The sequence below is a fragment of the Zootoca vivipara genome, chromosome 9 (genome assembly GCF_963506605.1).
Source record: "Zootoca vivipara chromosome 9, rZooViv1.1, whole genome shotgun sequence".
Lineage (NCBI taxonomy): Eukaryota > Metazoa > Chordata > Lepidosauria > Squamata > Lacertidae > Zootoca > Zootoca vivipara.
The window spans coordinates 36,509,599-36,535,035 of record NC_083284.1 but is presented as its reverse complement, the minus strand read 5'-3'; the positions used below and the strand labels follow the sequence as shown (position 1 = coordinate 36,535,035).

The window sequence follows — 25,437 nt, the reverse complement described above, 5'->3', positions numbered from 1 at the left end:
TTTGTACAACAACAATGAAGGAATCAGTACCAACCACTGCAAAAGTTGTTTGCAGGTAAGTGAATACAAAAGATCTCTCATGAGCTGGACTTACCTTTGAGATTTTCCTTTGCCTATTTCTTATGTCCAGCATAGCTTGATCTGAATAACTTACTCCACATTAACAAGTAGTCCCAGCACCTCTAGATTTCTCTCTGTCACTGTTAAAATAGACAACTGTAAAAGCTACTTTGTGTTGCTACTTCTGAACCCAACAAATCTTGAGCCATGAATTTCAACACTATTCATGCAGAAAGAAAGGGACAACATATAAAAAAGTTAGTGACCAGTAAATGAAGTCTATTTTTTATTTCAAGTGTTAATGGTAAAAAAAAGTTCAGCACAGCTGTTTTATTTAAAAAAGTGAAACTACATTACTATTTTTCTAGTTCAGTAAGTAAACACATGAACCCAATGTCCTTTAATGACATAATAGTTGAGAATTGTACAGTACATCTTATGAAGACCCGTAAAATTAAAAAACTACTTTAAATTTAGTGATAAGAACTTTGAATTCACATTTTTAATTTCTTTTTCCTCCCTCTACCATCAGGAGTACCGTCCAGCTTACGTTTCTGCACCTGGATAGGGAGGGAGGGAGAGAAAGATTAGATTTTAGTCATAAGTTAATTGGCCATGATCTAAAGGACCACAGAACTACACTGAATAAACCGAAGAGTACTTTTGATCAGAGGAGTTAGAAAGCACCTTTTGAAATGGCAGTGTGTCAAAATTTCAGTGGAACAAACCCCCAGACAGAGCCTTTGGAAGCAGCTACAGAGGCCAGAGTACACATGTTCCTTCAGGGGATGATTTGGTCAAGGATTCAGATACAGAAAATGACTTTTCAAATTATGTGCCGAAATCAACAGGTTCTCTTCACATAAATCACTTGTAACAAATTCATATTTTACACTCACCAAAGATGGCTTTGGGCCCCGTTTTTTCTTCTCTGCCTTCTCTTTTTCTTCTAATTCCATGTTTTCTCTTTCAATCAAAGTGATTAAGGTGTTGCATCGTCTTTGCAGCTCCTGAGTCATGAACAAGGAAACAGACCCAATTATATAGTAGCCACAACACACAAATAGTTCACACAACTACATCCTACTCCCAGTAGTCTCTGAATCAATCTGTGCTGAAGAAAAGAGCAGCTTCAAGCAGCCAATATTACATAAGTAGAGGGAAGAATGAATATGATCAAAGTAGAGCCCACTAGCACACTGCTGTGGGCATTAAGTGAACTCTTAACAAGGAAGGGTGTATGTATAATTTTTGAAAAATAAGTCATAGGTTTGATTTCTGCAAGTGGTGCCTATCATATACAGGGGTGACTAAGAAGCTTCCCAGTTTGGGGGATGGGAAGAAAAGAGATAGGAAGGGGCCCATGTAAGTCCCTCAACCAACACCATTGGAATTTAATAAATAACCACATTGGTGAATACAGCATTAGCGAGGTTAGCGTATACATATTTTAAGTAGACATGTGACACCTTGACTTATAGCCACATAAGCTTACTTCATCAATGTTCATATTTTTACAGTGAGCCTACAAAAGACCCTCACGGTAAACTTGCCGAAAATAGGGGCAAATGCTGTAAGTACACAGGAGACAAGGCCCTAGTTGCAACAGTTTGTTCATTTTGGCCTAACTCCAAAGCAGGTTCCAGTGTGGAAGGCAACAGCTCTAGTTCTCTGAAACAGAGTTTCTGAAGAGGTTCCTTCAAAAGACATTGATACATGCAAACTAATACGTACCATTGCAGTTCTAGACTTGAGGAACCAATCAAATCTGAATTGGGGAGAATTGCGAATACATTGCCTCAACTCATCATAAACATTTTCTTTGTCAAATCCTAGCTTGTGAAGCATGCAGATTAAAAAGCGATCTTCCTCTTCTGTGTAATTTTTTCCTTTGTTAGTGCCATATGATATCCTCAGCTGGTGAAAAGGGGCTTTGTACCTGCCAATCTAAGCAAAAACAATTTAATGCACAGAACTAGACATGCATCAGTGTACTGCAGGATAGACATGACCCACAGCTCCATAGCACTTTGAAACATGATTTAAGTTATATATAACTATACTTTTCTAGCAACACTGAAAGCATCATTTGTAGAAAATCAGCCTGTATAACCCAACCCACTTTTTAATGGGCTATATTTTCTTTCCAATTGTGGATAATAGACTGTTTTAAAATTCGAAGAGGAGTAAACTATTCAGACAGTAATAAAGAATTAAATCTGAAACACCAAGAGCACTTCACAGTTTCATGACTTAAGACATGTCAAGCTTAACTTCTGAAATATGGAAAAAGTAACGAAGAGAATAGGAAAGACAACATTTAAATGAAATGAAGTATCAGTAGTATAATATATCATTACCCTGAAATGCCAGTGTAATTAAAAAGAAAGAATATATGATTACCTTTGTGTCAAGTGCCTTTTTAATACTAATCCGCCTTTGAATTCGAGCTTCACCTCTTTCAATCTGTGCCATTATCTTTTCTATATCCTGGAGTTCATTACATCGTTCCCAGAAAACAGCTGAGGGGAGAATTATTTGCTAGTTACATCTTACAAAAAGTTCATCAGTTTCATAATCTTAATTAGGTTAAATAAATATGAATTTATAGCTACTGATATGTAAACAGTCAGAGCTAATATGATGTAACAATTAGTGTTGGACTATGACCTGGTAAAATGAGTTCAAATCCTCACTCAGCGATGGAGCTCAATAGGTGACCTTGAGCCAGTCACATCGCTCAGCGCAGCCTACCTCACAGGGTTGTTGTGATGATGAAATGGGGAGGGTGGGGAACCATGCTCACCACCTCGAGCTCCTTGAAAGAAACTGTGGTGCAAGGAACTTTCATTTTATGTTTATATAACGTATGTGCTTGCAGCTTTATGTGGAATACACACACAGAGAGAGACTTTTTGATTTAAAAATGATGCAAAAATGGCACACACCGGGGGGGGGGGGGAGAGAGAGAGAGAGAGAGAGAGAGAGAGAGAGAGAATAAGAAGATGATGCATGCAGGGGAAAGGTGGAAAAGAGCAGAGAAAAACAGCCAGCAGCCTTCATGAGAGTAACTGGATACTGGATGCAGAAGAGGCGGCTAGAGAATAGAGCTGGGTGATTCCTGGTTTTCAACAGCTAAATAGCGCAATGTGCAATATACTGTATCATTATGTCTGGGGTGGTTAACCCTTTTGGCCTAGGAGGTCATGTTTTCTGCTATCTGCGCTGTAAATAGTATGCACAATAAAATCCTTAAAGACAGAACGGACTGGAGTGTCTTTACTCCGGAGTAGCCACAACAATCCCCTGACAGTATGCATGCCTATTCAGACATAAAATCATTCCCAAAACTTCTCACAAAAAAACCAGTTACCAGAATATTCAATGACTTCCTCTGGAGTTTTTCCTTCTACTTCCCGGGCTATATTTTCAATGTCATCACGACCCCATTTTTCATTAGCTTTGATGAATTGATTGAAGTCTCTCTTATTCCAATTTGTGAACCCCTTAAGAAATAGCAAGATAGGTATTTAGGATTTTCACGTTTCCTTCAAAGGCAAACTTAACTGGGTCATCAGCTGCCTTGAGAACTTTCTGGCTAACTTAAGGGAGTTAAAACTTTGAAAACAGTGTTCTCTCTAAGTGACCCAGATAAAGCTTTATTTATCATGTAAATTTGTATCCTACCACCTTTTAATGTAAAACAATTCTAGGGTAGCTTACTTCAAGATAAGAACTAAGAACAGCATCAGGAGAATACATGAAAACAATTTATTCAGAGTTTAAAATCTGAAGGAAAAAACAAATACTAAACCTGTCTAGCATCAAAAACAGAAGGCACCAAGAGAACCCTTTATGGGGACAGTGGGTTTTATTATTTATTAAAATGTATACACCACTTGATTGTAAAAAAAAACCCTCAAAGTGGTTTACAAAAGAAAAAACAGTACTTTGAGTGCTTCTCAAAAACAAGTTTTAAAGAAGAAAACAGATCAGTTTTCTCTTTGTAGTATTAACAGAAATGAAATGTAGACTTAGCCAGAATATGTTATAGAAGGATGACCATACCTGGGTTAGCAACTTTTCTTTTTCTTCCAACTCTTCTTCATTAAGGGGCTCAGCTTCATCAATTTTAATTTGCTCTTCCTTTTGTGCCTGGGATGCATTGGGTAAGTCAGGATTACGAGGTACCTAAAATTTACCAGACATCACCAAATACTTAAACTAAGCTTTCTATATAATAAATTATTTGACTTTACTAAGATTAAATTAAGATAAACCAGTGGCAAATTATATGGCATCAAAACAAAATATAAATTTATTTAAATTAAGATGAAAAGCAAAGCATTGATCATAATTTACCTTGTACCCAATGGTTTTTCTGTAATAAAGAATCTCTTTTTCCAACAGTTCAAACAAACGTGGTGGAAAGAACTGGAAATCCTGAACATTAGGCTGTTTTGGAGGGCGTGGCGCCTTAAAAAAGAGACACACAAATCAAAGAAAAGAAATCAAGCCTATTACACCATCAGGCCCACTAATAAAGTAGGCAAATATTAGCAACTACAACCTCCCCAGAACAAGAACTACACAAGATACAAACTACTTCCAAATCATGCCAAAGGAAACATCAGCAGAATAAATGTTTCTCAAATAATAGGACCTAGTATGGCAGTCTGTCTAGAGATGTAGACTTGTGTAATACAGTCATACCTCGGTTTAAGTACGCTTCGGTTTGAGTACTTTCAGTTTAAGTACTCTGCGGACCCGTCTGGAACGGATTAATCCACTTTCCATTACTTTCAATGGGAAAGTTCGCTTCAGGTTAAGTACACTTCAGGTTAAGTACAGACTTCCGGAACCAATTGTGTACTTAAACGAGGTACCACTGTATGCTTAATTTTACACAAAATGGGTATTTTGGAAAATAACGGCTTTAACAAACTAATTCCACCCCACCCTCCCCATAGCAAATAAGCTATTTTTTTCCCTTATTATGTTCTGGTTTATGAATAACCTTACTTTTGGTGCTTTTGGTTCACTGACACGAAGAGCTTCCCTGAAATAAGCATCAACAGCATAGTTTGCTTTTCTCTCACGCTTAGGTGGTTCAATCCACTCTGTGAATGCCATCTGCAATAAGCAATATTGTTGGATAATGAAATATTAGCCAGTCTACAGATCCCAATACACTGCGTGAAATTCTAGTCACTAAAAGCCCCTCATTACCTTTTGCTTCTCTCTATAATCTTCTCCTTCAAAGTTATAGACACTTGACTCTGTATCCACCGTAAAATTTCTGAGTGAGCTTTCACCCATGTTGGAGAGTTTCTCATTCATTTCTGCAGTCTAAAAATACAAGAACCATTTTTTCAATAAAACTTAATGCTTCATAACCAAATGAGAATTGCATGCAGTCAAGACAAAGCATCATTAGTGGTATTTAAATTTTGAACTGGAAAAAACGAAGCTCACATTTTATTCTGGTATTTCATAACACGTTAACTTACTTTCTTTGCACCTCTTTCCAAAATACCATCAATATCTTCATCTGTAATTTCACTCTCCTTGGAAGCAAAGACATGGGTAGCTCCATGCCTAATCATCTGCAACATTTCATCTTTCCCCAATTTGTTCAGATTTTGATCCACCAGTCTTCCTGAATATGAAAAATGTTAAGAAACAGAATGTAACACTAAAGGTCAAGTACTCTGAAATTTGCTGTCGTAAGAATGTTTTTAATTTTCTGTTTTGAAATCTGGGCAGCCATAGAAGCAGTGCTATTATTTGAAGTGCCATTTCTATTGTATTCCCGACAATGCTAAGCAAACACTTTTGATTAAATTAGTATGAGTGTACTCAATCTTTAAACACTCTACTTTTGCCGTGCAGTTTACATTATTTTTTCATGAAAAAAAGAGATTTTCTGAAGCAATATACAATACTTGAGACAACAGGTGAACTTCACTATAACCTATAGAAAACAAGTAATTTTAAAACACTTGGATCTTTCTTTCTGCCTGGCAACTTGTAATGTCTGATAATGGCTTCATAACAATTACAGACCAGACTTTCTGAAACCACTTTCAGTAAAGGTATTTTTGTAACTTCCTGTTTTTTGTGCAACTGAAATAATACTGGTCACTAAAACAATATATTCTATGTACAGTGAAGGGGGAAAGTATTTGATCCCCTGCTAAATTTGCCCGTTTGCCCATGGGCAAATTTAGCAGGGGATCAAATACTTTCCCCCCTCACAGTAAATAAAAGTTATTTAATAGTACTGATTTAGCCCATGAAAGTTATACATCTCCCTAAGATTACTTAAACATTTTTCCTTTTTTCTGGATTTAAAAAAGTCGAAAGTAATTCTTCACACAGTGCAGTTTAAAACTGTAGTATTTCTTGCCAAAATCTGGGCAGTTTCAAAAGGGGATTAGATAAATTCATGGAATAAATTACTATCAATTTCTACTAGTAATGAAGGTTATATTTTAGCTCCGGTATGTGATGTAGTGTATCCTGAATACCAGTTGACAGGAACAGAGCAGGAGAGACATTGTACCAATACCATGAGGCTCCAATAGGCATCTGATTGGCAACTTTGGAACATGATGCTGAACTAAATGGCCCTTTGGTCTGATCCAGTAGGGCTTTTCTTATGTTGTGTCCACACACTACCACAAAATGTGCATCATAAAACAACTTCTTAACTTACTAAAAACACCCGATATCAACCAATATCACTGTGCAGACTTGTCGAAAGAAAAGCCAAGTTCTATTTACCTTGTTGAATAACTATGGAATCCAAGCGAAGTTTCATTTCTGCTCTTTCCACTATTCTTTCTTCTACAGTGTTGTCTGTAATAAACCTGAATACTCTAACAGTCTTTGTTTGACCAATTCTATGTGCTCGATCCTACACAGAAAAGAACTCAATATTTAAGTTATCCACAATAAAGCACTAGCATTATATTGAACTATATTCATGCAACTCTGCATAACTTAAAATTTATTCATATGTATGTAAAAGCCAACATCTTGAACAACTTGACCAGAAATGATAACACTGAGAAAAACTTTCTTTTATTTATAAAAGTACTTGTATACTGCAATTCATAAAAAAACCAAAGTGATTTACAAAAGTTGAACATAACCCATACAATTAAAACAATATAACATGTTAGATATCAGTCAACTACTGTCAAATTGGGGAATAATTAACGATACTCCTACAGATGATCTCAGTGTCTGAGCTGGGATGTAAGCGTTCAGGGAGCCCCTGAGTTACCCTGGACCTAAGTTGTTCAAGGCTTTGTAAATTAATACAAGAACATTGAACCTGGATCAACAGTAGATGGTACAATTTTAAAATAGGCTCTTGCAGAGTCAACAAGTGTATAGCATAAAAATGTGTTCAAAAACAAAGCAGAAGTGAGATTCAAGTTCATGACTTCTAAGGTACGCTTAAGAACCTTACCATAGCTTGTAGATCTACTTGAGGATTCCAGTCTGAATCATAAATGATTACAACATCAGCTGTAGCCAGATTGATTCCCAAACCACCAGCTCGTGTGCTCAGCATGAACACAAACTTTGAGCTTCCAGGTTCATTGTACGCATTAATGGAGGCCTATATAAAAAGAGAGTCAGTCGGTACATCAATATTGGTTCATAAATTTTCAAAGAGAAAAAATATTAAGCTTAATTGTTCTGAGCACCTACTTGTCTCTCATCATGAGGCGTCTGCCCATCAAGCCTACAATATTCATAGTTTCGCCACATGCAATAATCTTCTAAGATATCTAGGACTCTGGTCATCTGACTGAAGATTAGGACGCGTGAATCTGTTCAAGATTTTAGAAGATAGTTCAAAGTAAACTGCAATCTCAAACCAATTATTATCAAGAATTTTAAGAAGCAACTGCAATATTTAAGGCAATTCAGAAGTATACAGCAAATACATAACTAAGAACACTAATTACACAATCACATACTATTGTTATGCATAAAGCAACTATGAAACCAGTTTAGATCAGCTGTTCATTAGTTTGCAGAGGTGACATCATATGACTGACAGGTGGACCATCCATCAGGATTGAGGGAGGAAGACGCACCCCTGGACCACATCAACAGGCAAATATTTGAACAGGTTCTATGATTTTGGAATATTGTACACAACTTTTCCAGGAAGAAGGGCTGCCAGAAAGGGTTAACTCCAGCACCTTGCGCCTAAAGGAATATTTGCAACTAGTCAACTGTTTGAATAATGTTAAGGGTACAGAAAGGGCTTCTCCAGGAATAGTCTCACTACTATACCGGTAATAAAGATTAAGATTCGAAGATTTCACTAACAGGCAGACCCTACAAGTTGTGTATAGTACTGTCTAGGATCTCAATACACCAATCTTGTTCCATTTAGTAGTAAAGACTGAATATCACTAACATATTCCTACAAGGCACTACAAAAAGCCCATATTGGGCAACTATTACCTTATCAAATAAGAAAAGAGGAAGTTTCCCACCTGTATTTTACCAGTAAGATTAACATGTTACCTTGTTCTTTCAATTTTGGCAACAGTTTGTCCAAGACAACCATTTTGCCACTGTTAGTAACCAAATGCATATCTGTTGTGTAAGGTGGGCCAGGCTCTGCTCCATCAAACAGGTATGGATGATTACAACATTTTCGCAACTGCATAAGAATGTTCAGTAATCTCATTTTGTCCAGTTTTCCAGCAGAATTCAATATATCTATGTCCTTCATTAAGATTCTTGTGTACCTGTATTGAAAGAGTAAGGCAACTGAGGATCATGTCACACACTTTTCATACGCAAGATGAAAGATTTTGTTCATTTATATATTAATTTCAATTACTTACCATTCTCTCTGCATTTTGCTGAGACCTACATATATTTTAACTTCCTTTTTCGGTGGCAAACTTTTCTCTACTTCAGCTTTAATACGACGTAAGAGAAATGGTCGTAGCACCTACCAAAAACACAAAAAGCAACACATGACTTCAAATTGCAGTACTACACGTGAAAGACTTATTCATATTACAGATACTTCAGAACTATATTGCTTTCCACCCCCTTTCAATATGACAGGCTGTACGTGCTGTAGGCATTCCATAACTATGTGTGTTAAGATATAAAAAGATGCAAAACATAATTCCATCTGCATACAAGGGTATACAGTGGTGCCTCGCTTTACGAATGCCTCGCACAACGAAAAACTCGCTAGACGAAAGAGTTTTGCGTTGCGCGAGGCATTCGTAAGACGACAAAATTTTCTATGATCGCCGCTTCGTCTTACGAAGTGCGGCCATAGAAAGCGGCAAAGGAAGATCAGCTGTCAGCGCGGGAAGCTGACAGCTAATCTTCCTTTGCCAGGGGGGACGGAGCCGAAACGCGGCGGTGCGGCAGCTGCCCCTGCCTGTCTTCCCCTTGGCTCGGGGAAGACAGGCGGGGGCAAGCAGCGCCCGCTACGATTCGGCTCCATCCCCCGCCGCCACCTTTCGCCCCGCACCCCAGACACGGAGCGCAATTTCGGAGGCAGGCGAGAGGCGGCGGCGGGAGAAGGTCTTCCCCCGCCGCCGCCTCTCGCCCCGCACCCCAGACACGGAGCGCATCTCCGTGTTGGGGGAGGCAGGCAAGGCGATGGCTGGGTCTTCTCCCCCCGCCACCTTGCACACATCGGATGGGGCTTCAGAGACGTTCTCCGAAGCCCCGTTGCATGCCGCTGCCAGTCCCCCAGAGCCTATAGGAACGCATTGATTAAGTTTCAATGCATTCCTATGGGAAACTGGGACTCGCTAGACAAAAAATTCGTTACACGAATTGACCCGTGGAACGAATTAATTTCGTCTAGCGAGGCACCACTGTACCTGGTTTCTGGTTCCAAATACATTGCCATACTTTGTATCAGAGGCAGGGTAGATAAAAATCAATGATTTTTTTTTAAAAAAAATCAAAAAATCGGATTTTTTTATTTAAATCGATTTTTTGGATTTAAATTGGATTTTTTTTAATAAAATGCTTTTTGAGGAAAATATATCACCACCCAAAGGTTATTCCATCATGAAATAAAGATTAGTTTTTTAATTATGTAGAATAAGGTTGTATATGTTTAATTTTGGGGGTAAATAAATTCCATTAATCCATTCACAATGTCATGCTCTTCCAGAGGTTTTTGTAAGATTATTGGGCAGTTTCTCTGCCTACAAGATATTATCACAGGTGCTTGGTTTACTTTTGCAGTTCTCAAAACTGAATTTGACTCAACAGAGATCACATGCCTCTTCTTCCCAGCAAAAATGTTATAACATGAACAGAGTTGAGAAAAAGACCTTAATCCTATTGTTCTACAAACCTATGAATACAGAAACAACCCCTTCAGTGCTAAGTTTCAAGAAGTTCAGTGAATAGAATAGAAACAATATTTTTCTGATTGTTTGGAGTGGACAGTATTTAAGTTTTTCATGTGTAGGCTGGGCTGACAGTCTAAGTTTCTTAAAATATATATATATTGTTTTTGTTTGGCCAAATTAGTTAACAAACATGGATGTTTGTTTTAGCAAATAACATATGCTGTAATGTTATTGTTTCAGTTGAATAAATCTATTTAAATTGTTATTATTAAGGTAATGATTATTTTTCTCCTTCCTAAGTACAACAGTAAAGTTGTCCAAATATGAATGATTAACCTATTAAACTGGGGATAAAAACTAATATGAAAAGTTGTTATTCTAAAAATCTTCATCTACTTGCATATTAAAGTTATACCAGCAAGAATTAGTCTTTATGTAGAAAACTATGATTTAAATCAAGCCTTACTGACTAGTGATTTAAATCGTGATTTAAATCAGTTTGATTTAAATCAAATCCACCCTGATCAGAGGCTTCCCAATTGAACCCAATCTCTTATTAATCCCAATATATACATCAATTTTTTGTAACGTATCAACTGAAGCTTACAAGCAGAAAATTATTCATCTCCCAAGTACTATTATTTATTTATTCATTCATTCATTCATTCCCCGCCCATCTGGCTGGGTTTCCCCCGCCACTCTGGGCGGCTTCCAACAAATACCAAAATACATTAAAATATCACAGATTAAAAACTTCCCTAAACAGGGCTGCCTTTAGGTGTTTTCTAAATGTCAGGTAGTTGTTTATCTCCTTGACCTCCGATGGGAGGGCGTTGCACAGGGCGGGCGCCACTACAGAGAAGGCCCTCTGCCTGGTTCCCTGTAGCTTTGCTTCTCGCAGTGAGGGAACCACCAGAAGGCCCTCGGCGTTGGATCTCAGTGTCCGGGCTGAACAATGGGGGTGGAGACGCTCCTTCAGGTATATAGGACTGAGGCCATTTAGGGCTTTAAAGGTCAGCACCAACACAATGCATATAGAAAGTTGATTGTGTTACATAGAACAGTAGAAACATTCCTGTGAAGTTCAATGGATTAAACTGATAGTATAATTAAAATCTCACCATATGGAGCCGTTCCACTAGTTTTTGATCCCCAAGACAGTTGTTTGTATCAAACCATGAATCAAAATCCTGTATTGAAGTATTAAAAAGTTATAATCAGTCACATTTCAGAATAAGATTACCCATTATTTGTCTAAGAACAAAAAATTGGTATTTGTTCTTGTTATGTAGTTCTGCAAAGGCTAAATCCAAGTTTTCAGGATGCATACATAACTCTTATAGTTCAAGCTTTCCTTGTGAAGTGGTAAGAATGTTCTGGCTCTGTTCCTGATGAATTAAGAGACAGAATATGCTGCAGATTCCCTTCAGATAAGTATTTGAAAATTAGGTGCTAGGCACTCATTAACTCACAACTCCTACCTTTCTTGCACTAACCATGACTTCACATAACACATGCACTGATGCAAGCCATGGATAATACAATCCAACTTCCTGCCCAGCAATGCTTTGCAAACCTACTTTATGCCAGTTTCACATTTGACATTGCTTCTGTTTTTGAATTATATGTGAACCAAAGTCAAGACTGCATTGGGAGGAGGAAGTTACACTGGAAAGTAATGTTCACAAGGCTCCTATTTGCAAACCATAGTTTTGTAAAAAGTCAAAATTACATCTGCCACTAGCCAGATAAGTCAATTTTCATGTCCAAATACAAGGTAGCCCAATCAGCATCAATAAGGGATTATTTCTGCCTTGCGTGCATTTGAAGATTCTAGAGACCTGCATTGGTTTGTTCATTAGCATAAATACATAAAAGTTATTCTCTCAAATTGAAAGTCTTCCCACTTTTTCAAATTATTTACATAGGATGGTGTATTTTTTTAAAAAAATCTAGCTAAATATGCTTTCACTAATTCTTCCTTTTGTTTTTATCAACTATAATCTTCCTGAAAAAGTAATCTTATATTTCTGAATAGTCCCAAGGAGTTCAATGGGGTTTACCGTACATCCAGGCAAGATGATAAAGTTTGTTTCGTGGAATGCTAAGGATGCCTATTGCCATTACTCTGACAATTGTAAGTACATTTGAGAGGTTTTGTGGCTAACAAAACTTCACCTACACCACTTTCTCCCAACCTGCTGCCCTCCAGACATTTTGAACTACAAACTCCCATAAGTCCCAGTCAGCAGGTTGGGGAAGGTTGCTATATACACAAACCACCAAGCATTATAAGAGATCTCTCATGAATGTGCACACCAAATATAAGTAGTCAACAGTATTTGATAAGCAAGATTAAAGTGAATTTTAAAAGTTGCAAACCCTTACATCAGCTGAATTAAAGACATCTGGCAGTAAAAAGTTAAGAAGTGCCCAAAGTTCATGCAAGTTGTTCTGTAATGGTGTTCCAGTTAACAGTAGTCTATTTGTAGTCTTGAACTCTCTCACAATTTCTGACAACTGAAAGAAAAATACATATATATATTAAACTTGCAGAAATATTTTTTGCATGATTTAAATATTTACATCCACTGGGTGTTTCAAAATACCTTTGATTTTTCATTTTTGATCCTGTGAGCTTCATCAATAACAAGGTATCTCCAGTTAAATTTTTTGAACACAGATTTCTCTTTAATGAGCATTTCATATGATGTTACACAGACATCCCATTCACCAGGCAACAAGACATCTCGCACAAATGTGGCCTATTAATAAGAGGGAGGAAAATGATTTGAAAAACTGTAAAAATGCAACTGTTATTTCACATATTTCACAAAGTACCCTGGTCACCTCAGGTTTGATGCTGGTTCTTAAAAGTATTTCTCTAGACCAGGGCAGTCCAACTTTTCATACAAAGTGGGCTGCAAGAGTACTTCAACACAGAACCTGCAGGCCACACACAGAATTAAATTTCCAAATCATAAATTAAAAGTGTAACATATTTATTATAATTTAATATACACAATAATGTATGTACTTTCATTAACAATGCATGACATAAAAACTTTTTTTAAGGCTTTAAGATGATTTTTCTTGAATGTTGCCAAAGGCCTCATGGGCGAAATGTAGCCTGTGGGCCGTGAGTTGGACCACCCTACTCTAGATCATCTTAAAATGTTCTGCAAATTCAGGACGATATAGAATTACAGCCTGTGGGATGCGGAGAATATGGGGTTCTGGGGGGTATCTTTCCTGATTCAGCACACTTGTCTTTTTCCCCCATCCTACCACATCAGAACTTAAAAGAAAGCTGGTGCCTTAGAATGCAAGAACCTGAGTCACAGTCTCTGGAAATCTGTTTGTTAATAACATATAGTTTGTTGCCTTGCTTAGCTGTTGTTTGTTTTAAACTAAGAGCCCTGGTTTGCATATTCTGCTAAACAAAGATGCTTTGAAAGTGAAACTAAACTTAGCAAAAAGTCCTTCTCTTCAGAACATTAAATGAGAAATGGGAGGAGCACAAAAGCATATTTCACTCAAGGTAATCCACGTGGTACTAAATCTTGGTTTAGCATTATGTGCAAAATACACCAAAAAGTTTTAGGGAAACACTGAGGTGGTTCATACTCACTCGCTGGTCTTTGTCACCTATCAGACATACTGCCCGAAGAGTTGGCACCCATCTCTTAAACTCACTCATCCAATTATGCAAAGTTGATTTGGGAACTAATACCATATGAGGACCAGGGATATTTCTGTAGTGTTTCATATACCCAAGGAGAGAAATTGTTTGCAGTGTCTTTCCCAGACCCTATTAACAGAACATATATCAAGTTAACTTGAGAAGATTCCAGTCACCAAGATAAAATAACTAATATATACATATGTAGGGGGTTAGACTAAATTACCCTCAGGATCCCTTCCAATTCTATGAGCTATGTCTGCTCCCTTAAATATTCTTACTAGCCAAAAAGACACAACGGACAACAGAAATGCCCTCTACTCAAGACAGAACATGTATAAAGAAATCCAAACACAGCTAATTCTCTAAAAACCACATTTTTGCAGCTGTCTATATTTGCAAAACTTTCAATCAGTGCACAGGCATGTCTAATTTCTCTTTCAGCTGTGCTGGACAGGATTTGTCCATTTCCCAAATTATCAGATGCGCATTTTTCTTAATCTTCTTCTCCAACTACATGCTGCATTTATCAATATAACCTGTCACACGCCTTAGAAGCTGCATCAGTTAAACTGAATTTGGAAGCAACTCAGTCCAGAAGCATCTTTCAGCTGCTTGCCAGAAGCAGGAGAAATAAGCAGTGAGGACATGTTGATGCCAGTTTCTCAAGCTTCTTGAATGCTAATTATCCAACAGATGGAAACATCTTCCTACAATCTCAGAATATTGGCCTTTCTAAATGTGAAACACTCTTAACCAGAAAAGCAGCAACTTGAGAGCCTACATTGTTCCATAGAACAAAAGATATTCTCTAGTTGGATTTTACTGAGGCAAATCAGCATATGAACGTCATTATGTACTGTAAAGTGAACTGTTATTTGTATTTGCTGTTATGCATCTAGTTTAAACCAATGTCAGATTTAGCCACAATGTAGTACAAAGACTCTGACAAGAAGAATGTAGTAACTATTTCAGTTTAGTATGATTACATATAATTTAAATTTGATTATCTCAGACAAAATCAGTTGTTGCACATACCATTTCATCTGCTAAGATACCATTGATGCCATTTTCATACAAAGAAATGAGCCAATTCAACCCTCGGACTTGATAATCACGCAGTTTCCCCCATTTTACATCTGCAACAAAAACAGTATACAGTATAAAATAGTTAAAGTCACCATTAATAATACTTACAATGACCAAAAAGAAAACATAGGAGGATAGAAGAATATTTTAGTATATATCCTAACAGCGAGCATGGAAATTCTTGGGGACACCAGGACCATGAAGCCTCAGCTGCAATAACAGCAACTAGGGTACCCAGAAGAGTTTCTCAGTTCTACCTGGAGATTTGCTGAACCTCAAGTTTTGGTCAAATGTCCTAACATCTTGTTAGCCATTGCACAATACTTCCACAGGTAAGCCAATCAACACAGATGAGGGAGAAAGCCATCCTGATTGTCTACTTTTTTAAAAAAACAACAACAACCAACAACAGAGTTTAGCTCAGGCATCCCCAAACTTCAGCCCTCCAGATGTTTTGGACTACAATCCCCATCATCCCTGACCACTGGTCCTGTTAGCTAGGGATCATGGGAGTTGTAGGCCAAAACATCTGGAGGGCCGCAGTTTGGGGGTGCCTGGTTTAGCTGGTGCACTGTAATGACAGCAAATTCCTCTTGGCAACGAGCATGGAACACACCAGGGGAATAAACCAAGTATTATAAAGGATCCAAACAGACTATGTACACACTGCCCAAACAGATCACTACATTTTTATTACCTGCAATTACTTTTGGTTGGTTGATATTTGGCAAATGTAAGGGTTTCTGTAAAATTTGGCAGAAAGCATTCTCTATTTTACTTTTAAAGTACCGTATTTTTCCGTGTACAAGACTAGGGTTTTTCCCCTTAAAAATAATGTCAAAAATTAGGGGGGGTTTTATACTCTGGGCCATCTCCCTCTATTTTCTTAAATCCAAGTCCCCCAAAATAGGGAGCGTCTTATACATGGGGGCGTCTTATAGACGGGAAAAGGTAAGTAATTGATATTGCACCACAAAGAGCAAAAGCCACTACATACATGATGGAGAGTCTTCAAAGCGAGTGCAGACATTAGTGGTCTTTGAGCTTTCTGTTAACAGCTCCTCATCCTCTTCCTGTTCAGTTCTGCGATGGCGGTAGCTAAAAACAATGCATCAGTCTTAAGTATGCAGCAACTACCATGTATACTAAAACACTCTAAGAAGCATATTGCCCACAATATCCATATTGTACACAAGTACAAGGAAGACCCTTGCCACTCTTTCCACCTCCATGTCCCAACTGGAGAGGAAAATGTTAGTAAATGTCAGATTGCAGAAGTGAGCTGCCATTCCCTTATCCAATCCCAAACTGAAAAGAGTAGGATGAGACTGTCCCAGAACTCATGGAGTCACAAGCACAAGGTTGGGAACAGCAGCCTGCTCCTCTCACAGGCATTATCTGGTAGCCATCAATTCTGAACTGGCTACAAGCCAGGCAATATCTTTGAATCCCTGCAATACCTAAATACCCTGATCTATGAATTCCTCTTTTTAAAAGATTATTTTCCCAGTCATATGATGCTAATAAATGTTGACTTTGTTTTTAGGAAGTTGTCTCTACACTATTGAATAAACTTAAAAGAAAAACACAGTTTATACACAAGTGGCTTTCTTTAGAATTGTGCTTATACATTGGAGTTTATTTTTTAAAAAAACCAATTCACCACTTTTTATGCTCTAGATTGACACAAATGTAAAAAGGATACTAATTTCAGTGATAATCAACAGAATGGGTAGTACTCACTCTCCAACTGATAGCAGATTTTGTTTTTCATCCTTCTTTATTCGTGGCCGTCCTGGTTTCATTTTCAAGGGTGAAGTTGGAGTCTTTTGAGCAGCAGGCTGAATGAAATGAGCAAACAATTCTGTTTGCTTCAATAGATACTCAAATCTGTTTGATCTGTCTGTTTGCTGGAATAAGAATGAAAAATATAAGCAAAGATGCAAGCAGGATTCTAGAATTGCATTAGTTTTCAGCATGTCAGAATCAACTACATTTTGCCCAATCTAAAAACATCCTTCCTGTTTAGGCTAAGAAAATCTAAAGATGTACACACACTGAACATTCAACCCTGGTTCTGAAGACAACTCTTTTGACATCAAGTTCATTGCCATGGTTAAAAAGCTAACATGTACATGTTTCTACGGGGGGAATGCAAATTTCATCTTTAATTAACCTTCCAAGGTTGAAGAGTAGATTAGCAAAGTTCAGAGGGTTTTTTAAAAAAACAAAACAAAAAACACTATTATCTACTGAGTTCTCACATGCACCATTAACTGAAAAGTTGTAAATGAACATTTAATCTAAGTGTTGAAGTGTTCCTTCCTGAATGTACAACCACACTACTAGTAGGAATACTAGTCATTATTTGAAATATTTCACTTCATTCCATAAATAATTATTTTACTTCATTTCTATGCCAGGTGGCGCTGTGGTTAAACCACTGAGCCTAGGGCTTGCCGATCAGAAGGTCAGTGGTTCGAATCCCTGTGACGGGGTGAGCTCCCGTTGCTTGGTCCCAGCTCCTGCCAACCTAGCAGTTCGAAAGCACGTCAAAATGCAAGTAGATAAATAGGAACCGCTACAGCGGGAAGGTAAACGGCGTTTCCATGTGCTGCTCTGGTTTGCCAGAAGCGGCTTTGTCATGCTGGCCACATGACCTGGAAGCTATACGCCGGCTCCCTCGGCCAATACTGCGAGATGAGCGCGCAACCCCAGAGTCGGTCACGACTGGACCTAATGGTCAGGGGTCCCTTTACCATTTTTTTACATTATATGTATGCATTTTATCATTCTTGTTCCAAGGAAGGAATGCCTCCTCCAGTCAGGAGAAAGCAGGTAGCAGATATTTCCACACAGCAAATATTAACTGCTTAGACCATGACATGAAACAGGTATGCAAATAGAGAACATAGCAACTGGTTCTTTAAGACTAGAAAAGACTAGAAGACTACAGTACACACATTCATCTTTTCTGACTCTCTGCTGGCAGAATAATAGAGAAGGATAACATGAAAGTTGTCTGGATGTCCTACAATGTTTGCAAGTTTGGAAACATGGCAGGATACTCGAGTGTCTGGCTGTTACTTCTGTTTCTCAGGCAGATACGCACAGAAGACAGCAAATATCGGAAGTCTCTGTAATGCACATGTAAGTTGTCTTTCAACCCTTCTGAGAAGACAGGGTGGGAGGACAGGTGAAAGCAGAGAACAGGAAAGGATGTCCAAGCCTGACATATAAGCAGTTACTTAGTCTCTAAGCATCGGCAGTGGCCCCACACGGCTCCCTCCATTCTTCCACAGCCTTTTATTCTTAAGGTAATAGGTATTGAGAAACCCAGGTGGGGACACCACTGCCCTTCAGAAACTATCACCTACCTAAGTGCCAAGTCACAATTGTCCTTTTCCCCTTATGAACTAATTCCTAGTTCATAAGAAGGGGAACCAGGATGTAATTGCACTTGACTTGTGGAAGCATCTCTTGTTAAGTCTTACCACAACTGTCCCTACCACACTGAGTCTATGAATGGTGCAAAGGTGGGGGAGTCCATGGAGAAGCAAGAGGTACAAATGAGAAACAGAAGAGGTCTGTGGCACACAAGGCAAGTGAGCAGGATAAACAATATTTTCTGCAATCTTATTTGCATTGTGATATGAAATCTCAGACAAAAAGAGATTAACATCTTTATCATTCTTCTAAACCATCTAAACAATACTTATTAGTATAAAACTACAAACCATTTTCTCTTCATATGTAGGATCTGGTTCTTGGTTCTCTTTTTGTATTCCTGGAGATTCGTCATCAACTACATCCTGGAACATAAAAATTAAAGAGAGATACTTTGTTTTCTTTCTGCACCTCAAAACTTCACAAATGTGCCAAGTATTTAAGAAGCAGGTAACCCAAAGTGGTGTTTCTCATGACAAGCTGCATATCTCCACTATTTTGTCTTTTTGGCATGGTTATACAATTATGATGTCACTTCTAATCTATTTTTTTAACAGTCTACCCAATCTAATAACAGAGATGACAAACTACCATATTTTCCCATCTATAAGACACCCCCTATTTTTTGGGCAACAACCAATCGCCAGTCCACCCTCTGCACTATCCATGTAGAAGACGCCCACTGATTTTTTATTTTTTTGGGGGGGGAGAAATACAGTATATTAACATTTGTTGTCTTGATCTCATGCACCTTTTAATAATGTTGACTGTCCAGTGTTTATTCCTTTCTCCCTATTTAGAATTATATTACCATCAAATTGCTGATCATACTGGGTCTTCTACTGAAGATTGTTAATCTAAATATTTTTTACATTACAATAGTTTTATATTCTATTATTTATTCATTGCAGAAAGTTTCAGTAGACATTTTGTAACTTTTAAATTGATAGATGAAGAATATTGTAGACAGTACGTTTCAGCATTTACAGTGGAACCTCGGTTTATGAACACCTCGGTATATGAATTTTCGGTTTATGAACGCCGTGGACCCATCTGGAACGGATTAATTCACTTTCCATTACTTTTAATGGGAAAGTTCGCTTCAGTTTATGAACGCTTCAGTTTATGAACAGACTTCCGGAACCAATTACACCCATGTTTCAGTTTATGAACGCTTCAGTTTAAGTACTTCGCGGACCCGTCTGGAACGGATTAATCCACTTTGCATTACTTTCAATGGAAAAGTTCGCTTCAGTTTATGAACGGTTACTCCGCGGACCGTCTGGAACGGATTAATCCACTTTCCATTACTTTCAATGGGAAAGTTCGCTTCAGTTTATGAACGCTTCAGTTTATGAACAGACTTCCGGAACCAATTGTGTTCATAAACTGAGGTACCACTGTAATTCTCCACTCAATACAAGTACTATAGTAACATGGTAACAAGTATGATGGGAAAGAAAGGCAGTAAGTGAGCTTTATAACATAATGCATTTCCAGAGTGATGTGAAATTTATTATACAGCTATCGGAACCTATATAAACATTTTCTTTCCCTGTGGCCTATTTAGCGAAAGCAAATTATAACCTGGGGGTGGGGGAGAGAAGGAAGACAGAAAAGAAAACAATCCATATCACTTTAAGAGGAAAATTTATCAGGTCACAAGGAAATTTTAGTCAAACAAAACAATTAATAAGAGTTCATTTTATTTAAAAGCTAATTTACTGACTTCCAGTTCTCCAATGTATTTGCTTTTAAATTGGCCGATATAGTTTCAATGAAGTCTTCAAATACAGTCCTGCATGAAGCACATTATGGTAATCCAATTGGACTATCATCACACATGAATTGCCATGGCCAGAAAAGGAGTCAGTGGGCATACCCAAGTTTGTAATAAGAATGCTATTGGTCACTGTTGTTACACCAGCCATGAACCTGATTTTTTAGGGGCAGTGTAAACCCATCCTACACAGATTGCGCACTAACTATACTAAGTAGGTTTACTCCTGCTAGCAATAGCCCTCCAGGTGCTCTGTGCATGTTTATGTGCATGTGTGTGTGTCTTCACAGCTCTGCTACCTGCATTCCTGATTGATGCCAGAGATTGGATCTGGGACATCTAGCATGCGAGGCAATGCATTTTCCAGTCAAATTTTTTAAAAAGTAATATTGGGGAGGTAAAATGTAGTAATGGATTTAGCTTGAATAATGCCTCCCTTTTAAGGCATTTAAGTTACAAACAATGTTAAAATTCCTTATCTTGTAAACTGTCCCATCTGTCATATTTGGATGAAGGATGGCATTATAAACAAACAAACTGTTCCAAATCCAGATCCTGTCAGGAATAAGTTTCAGTTTGTTCATCCAATCTTCAATTGCATTCCCAGGATTAAACAATGACAGCTAGTTGAGTACTAACAGCATACTGATGTCACTGTACCCCATGTCTCCAAGCCATATCACCCGACAATTTCATGTTTTATAGTACAGGAAATAAAATGAAACATTTGCACAACCCACAAGCCAGCAACCATGGGGTGGAACCCAGCACCACCTCTTGGTCCAATCACTTTAAGACCTCCCCTGGATCCAACCTGGAAAAGTTATCATGGTTATATATATGAAGAAAGACACAGAGATCTATAAGAGTCAACAGGGATGACTTTTCCCATCCATTTCTCCTATATAACCAGATCTAGTTCAGTATCATGCAAAGAAACCCTGGCATTTGAGAGCAACTACACATTCCAATATCTAAAGCAAGAATTGACACTAGTCTGAAGTTATTAAAATCAGTTGGATCTGCTGAGGGCTACCTTTAGGAGCAGACAGGGTACACTTGAAAAAGACCACAGGGACTGTAGGGACCACTGTCTCATCAAGGAGGCATATAGCAGCACCTCCATTATGCAGCATACTATCCTCCTATGACATATGTATTTAACCAGGGTGGGCATGGATACTTTTCAATTTGTACAGCCCAATGATGTGGACAGGATTATTGGCAATGTGAGAGCTGCTAGATCCTTGGCCTTCCTGGCTCATTAAAAAGGCCAGTGAGGGAATGGCTGTGGGTAAAGAAAGGGGTCAATGCCTCCTTACAACAAGGAAGGGTTCCAGCATGCCCAAAGGAAGCAGTTATAAAACCTCTATGGAAAAAGCCCTCCCTGAATATTGGATAATTAGCTGCCTGTTTTCAATATTCCCTTTTAGGGCAAGATACTAGAGTGTGTCTCCAGAACTCTAGTGGTTCTGGGATTCAACTCTAGTGGTTCTGGGATTCTTGGAGCATTTCAAACTGGTTTCAAGCCTGGTTATGGGACAGAAACAGCTTTGGTTGCCTTCATGGATGACATGCAAGAAACTGTACAGGAGTATGTCCCTGTTGGTTCTTTCAGTGGCTTTTACACCATCAATCATTATATCCTTCTGAGTCACCTTTCTGAGATGGGACTTGGGTGCACTATTTTACAATGGCTCCATTCCTTTCTGGAGGGGCACACCTACAAGGTGGTGCTGAGGGATTCCTGTTTGAACGTTGGGCATCAGCTGGTGATGTTTCTCAGGGTTCTGTCCTATTCCCATGGCTATGGAACAAATTCCTGAGCCACAGCAGGTGAAGGACCCCAAGCATTAACACTAACATCCCCACTTGGTACCTCAACACGTTAACAAAGGTAAAGTGATCAGCTTCACAACACAATGGTGTGTGAAACCATACAAGGTACCCACTACCTATTATTTATCCCTCCCCCTTTTAAATCAGGTGGTTCAACAACTTGCAGCCCTTGGGTTTGTCTGTATGAGTAGAACTTTTAGTCTATTACCTGTTGCTGTGTATATTAACCACCAATATAGCTATACTGTATAAGGCCAGATTACACAACATAACAGAAAAACACCAAAGTCAAAACTATGAGGCTGCAAGTACCAGGCAATAAGTCATTTTGAAAACAGCAGGATCAGGTTTTTTAAAGTCCCATATTCCCCCATATTAGCAAAATGTATGGAAATGTATATAAACTAGAAACAGGTGCACAAATGAATAATACAACATGGTACCAAACATCTGATTGGGGCAGGATGGGCCACTTGTTATATCAAAGTATCCTAATGGAAGGCCAACCACTCTGGCTTTGTACCGGACACACAAAGCACGAAAAACCTATAACAACGCCAAAAAATATCAAGCAGGCCGTTTGTGTCGTATCCCCACCGTAGAAACAACCCTTCAAACTGCGTGCACGCATTGGGAGCAACGAATTCACTAATCGACCCAGTTTGCGAGCAGGGTAACTTTCGTGTGTAGTTCATCCTGATTTCACTTGTTTGAGGCTCACTTCCGATTAAAAACACCTTTAAGAACTGGGCCGTTTGCGGGGATCGCGGTGTGTGCGGAGAGGGAGGCTGCTTCCCTCGGAGGGATCTGTGCGCCCCCTTCCCACCCCAGTTAGCGCTCAGTTGCTTGCTTTGTCGGGCCGCTTGCCACGGCAAAGAAGAGGCAGAGGATCCCGCCTCCGGGAGAAAGGAAAGAAGGAAGGAGTCTCGTCGCTGGAGGTGCCAACCAACGCGCCCGCCGCCCGCCTTCCGCGGGGGGGAAAGCGAGGGCAGGACGCGCGCACGGGGCTCCTGACGCGCACACCAAACGCACGTTGGCGGGGCTTCCCGAGGCGCTTCTGAGGGGAGCCGCTCCTCCTCCGCCTGCGCTCTCTCTCCTCCTCCGCCTCCTCGCTATTGTCTCAGCCCCACGCGGCTCGGCTGGGGCCCAACCCGGCCGCTCTGAGGCACCGCCGGCGATAGAGATCGGCTACAACCGACACTCTCTCTCTCGGCGCTCCGGTCGAAGGAGAACCGCGTTGAGGGGGCGGCATTGGACCGGCATAACGACTCCTGCCCCCCCCGCAACCCACCACCGGAGCGGGCGAGTGACGAGCCCCCCCACCGACCGGGCAAGAGCTTCACACCTCGCCGCTGCCCCCCCTCCCTTCTCATCCGGGCGCCGTTTCCCTTTTTGTTTCCTCACCGCTCCTTCGGCGTTTCCTCCGGGCGGCCCCTCCGCGGCGCCCGCCCCCGCGTTCTCCGCGACGGGAACCGAAGCGCCGGCAGACAGGGAGCCGGCGTTCTCGTTCTCCTGCCCCGCCGCAGACATAATGGATATCCCCGTCCACACACGGGCGGCGGCGGCGGAGGCAGAAGAGTGAGGCCTGTCTCGAAAACTCCGCCGCTTAAATATAAATTGATATATGTCTATATGAGGACGGGTTTCGTCGCTAGTTTTGCTCCGCGCGACTCGGGCCGGTCCTTCTTCTTTTATTCTTCTAGTTCTTCTTCTCCCACGACCCCCTCTCGCCGCTGCCGCCCCGGCTTTCTCAGCGCGATCCCACCAACCAGGAACAGAGCCGGCTCTCGAGTCTCGCGAGAAAAGTCTATCGAGGGCGGAGAGGAAGGGAAGCCGAGACGCCGGCGCTCGCCGCACACGGACTCTGATTGGCTAAGAGAAGAGAGAGGAGGCGGCACGGGACGCAGCCTCCGCGATTATTTTGGCGTGAGGGCGGAGTAGGAGGGATTTGGGGAGCGCGCGCGGGTGCGCGAGGCCAGAATCAACGAGGGAAGGGCGGGGACTGTATTTGCGTCATTTGAGTAGCGGGGACGGCCCGAGTTCGTTCTTTTCGCGCGTTGGGAACGGGGCCGAAGGCGGGACGAGCCCCTTAGACGTTGGACACTCACACTGGGACGTTTTCACACATGATGTTGAAGGCGCGTGCCAGGATCTGTTTGGGTGCCTGCCATTTTTTTTTTTAAATAGTAAAACACTTGTATTGCTTAATTTTATTTGCGAACCTCCGGCCTGCTGCTGTAGCGCATCTCTCAGATAGCTAAAATAACAACTTGATGATTAGAAACAACGACCCGATGTGAAAGCGAAACGGGGACAGGCCAGCAGATATATCAAGTGCGCCACATTAAAAACATTACCCGCAAAAGAAAGCGAAAGCCTGCTGGAGTTTGTTTTTAAAGACGGGAAGCGTGAAGAGGCAATGCATTTCATATTTCTTATTTCGTTAAAGACGTTTTTCAGCTCTTGTGGAATTCCAAGTCCCTTCAGCCCCTGGACAATGGTCATGGGGGAGCTGGAGTCCCCAAAAATCTGGGGAGCCGTTGCCTTAAAACAATATAATCCTGATCATACATTTAACTACAGTTTGCAACATAGGATGCAATTTTGGAGTTTTATAAAATCGTGTCCATTTTTTTGTTTTCTCTAGTCATGCAAAGGTGGGGAAAGCAGGACAAGCTGAAATTCCCTTTTCTAAATTATGAAAGTTACACATCACCTGTCCTTATTTGAATCAAGTATGCACATTCCCTCTTTTAAAAACAATTACTAAACGAAACGTAAAAGTAACGCCACTCTCATGACCCACTTAAGAGAAAGATGTGAACAGTGAGCCCCACACCGCCAGTTAAAGACCAGCGCTTTAAACAATTGAAGCTGATCATTTCATGTGTTTTCCAATTCATAATAGCATAGAAAGCTGCCAAATTATCAAGAGGGTCACTTCTGCTAATTTCAACACCCAAGAGTCTCTGTAGGGAAAGAGGTGGTCTTTCAAATATTTGGGGCCTGAGCCATTTGGGGCACCTTGAGTTGGACCTGGAAATGAACTGGGAACTAGTGTAGCTGTTTTAAAACAGTTTTTCTGAAATCTAAATAGGATCCCAGCCAGTAATATGGCCACTGCATTTTGGATCAGCTGGAAGTTTCAAAGTCGTCTTCAAGGGTAG

At 39.9% G+C, this 25,437-nt stretch overlaps 1 protein-coding gene across 2 annotated transcripts; it reads right to left on the bottom strand.

Annotated features, from left to right (window-relative positions):
* Positions 1-350: 350 nt before the first annotated feature.
* On the bottom strand, positions 351-24,061 carry SMARCA5 (SWI/SNF related, matrix associated, actin dependent regulator of chromatin, subfamily a, member 5). Of its 2 annotated transcripts, none has more exons than XM_035111682.2 (24): positions 23,675-24,061; positions 18,942-19,016; positions 16,948-17,114; positions 16,202-16,302; positions 15,154-15,254; positions 14,065-14,244; positions 13,043-13,198; positions 12,822-12,953; positions 11,555-11,623; positions 8,943-9,052; positions 8,617-8,843; positions 7,786-7,907; positions 7,541-7,693; positions 6,847-6,979; positions 5,571-5,719; positions 5,290-5,409; positions 5,083-5,193; positions 4,423-4,536; positions 4,129-4,251; positions 3,434-3,566; positions 2,464-2,582; positions 1,795-2,007; positions 960-1,070; positions 351-620 (listed from the first exon to the last, which is right to left on the bottom strand). In XM_035111682.2, the coding sequence occupies exons 1-24, from the start codon at positions 23,798-23,800 to the stop codon at positions 555-557; spliced, it is 3,111 nt and encodes a 1,036-aa protein (XP_034967573.1). In that variant the 5' UTR covers positions 23,801-24,061; the 3' UTR covers positions 351-554. The 2 variants fall into 2 exon arrangements, with proteins under 2 accessions (XP_034967573.1, XP_034967574.2); XM_035111683.2 differs by having other exon boundaries at positions 4,129-4,215.
* Between the last annotated feature and the right edge of the window lie 1,376 nt (positions 24,062-25,437).

Bases quoted from the DNA above. Each gene is read 5' to 3' on its own strand.
- SMARCA5 (XM_035111682.2), bottom strand. From the start codon at position 23,800: ATGTCTGCGGCGGGGCAGGAGAACGAGAACGCCGGCTCCCTGTCTGCC. The intron at 16,303-16,947 runs GTGAGTACTACC...CATTGTTTTTAG, and splicing joins AATCTGCTATCAGTTGGAGA to CTACCGCCATCGCAGAACTG. The intron at 14,245-15,153 runs GTATGTGCAACA...TTCTGTTAATAG, and splicing joins GTATCTTAGCAGATGAAATG to GGTCTGGGAAAGACACTGCA.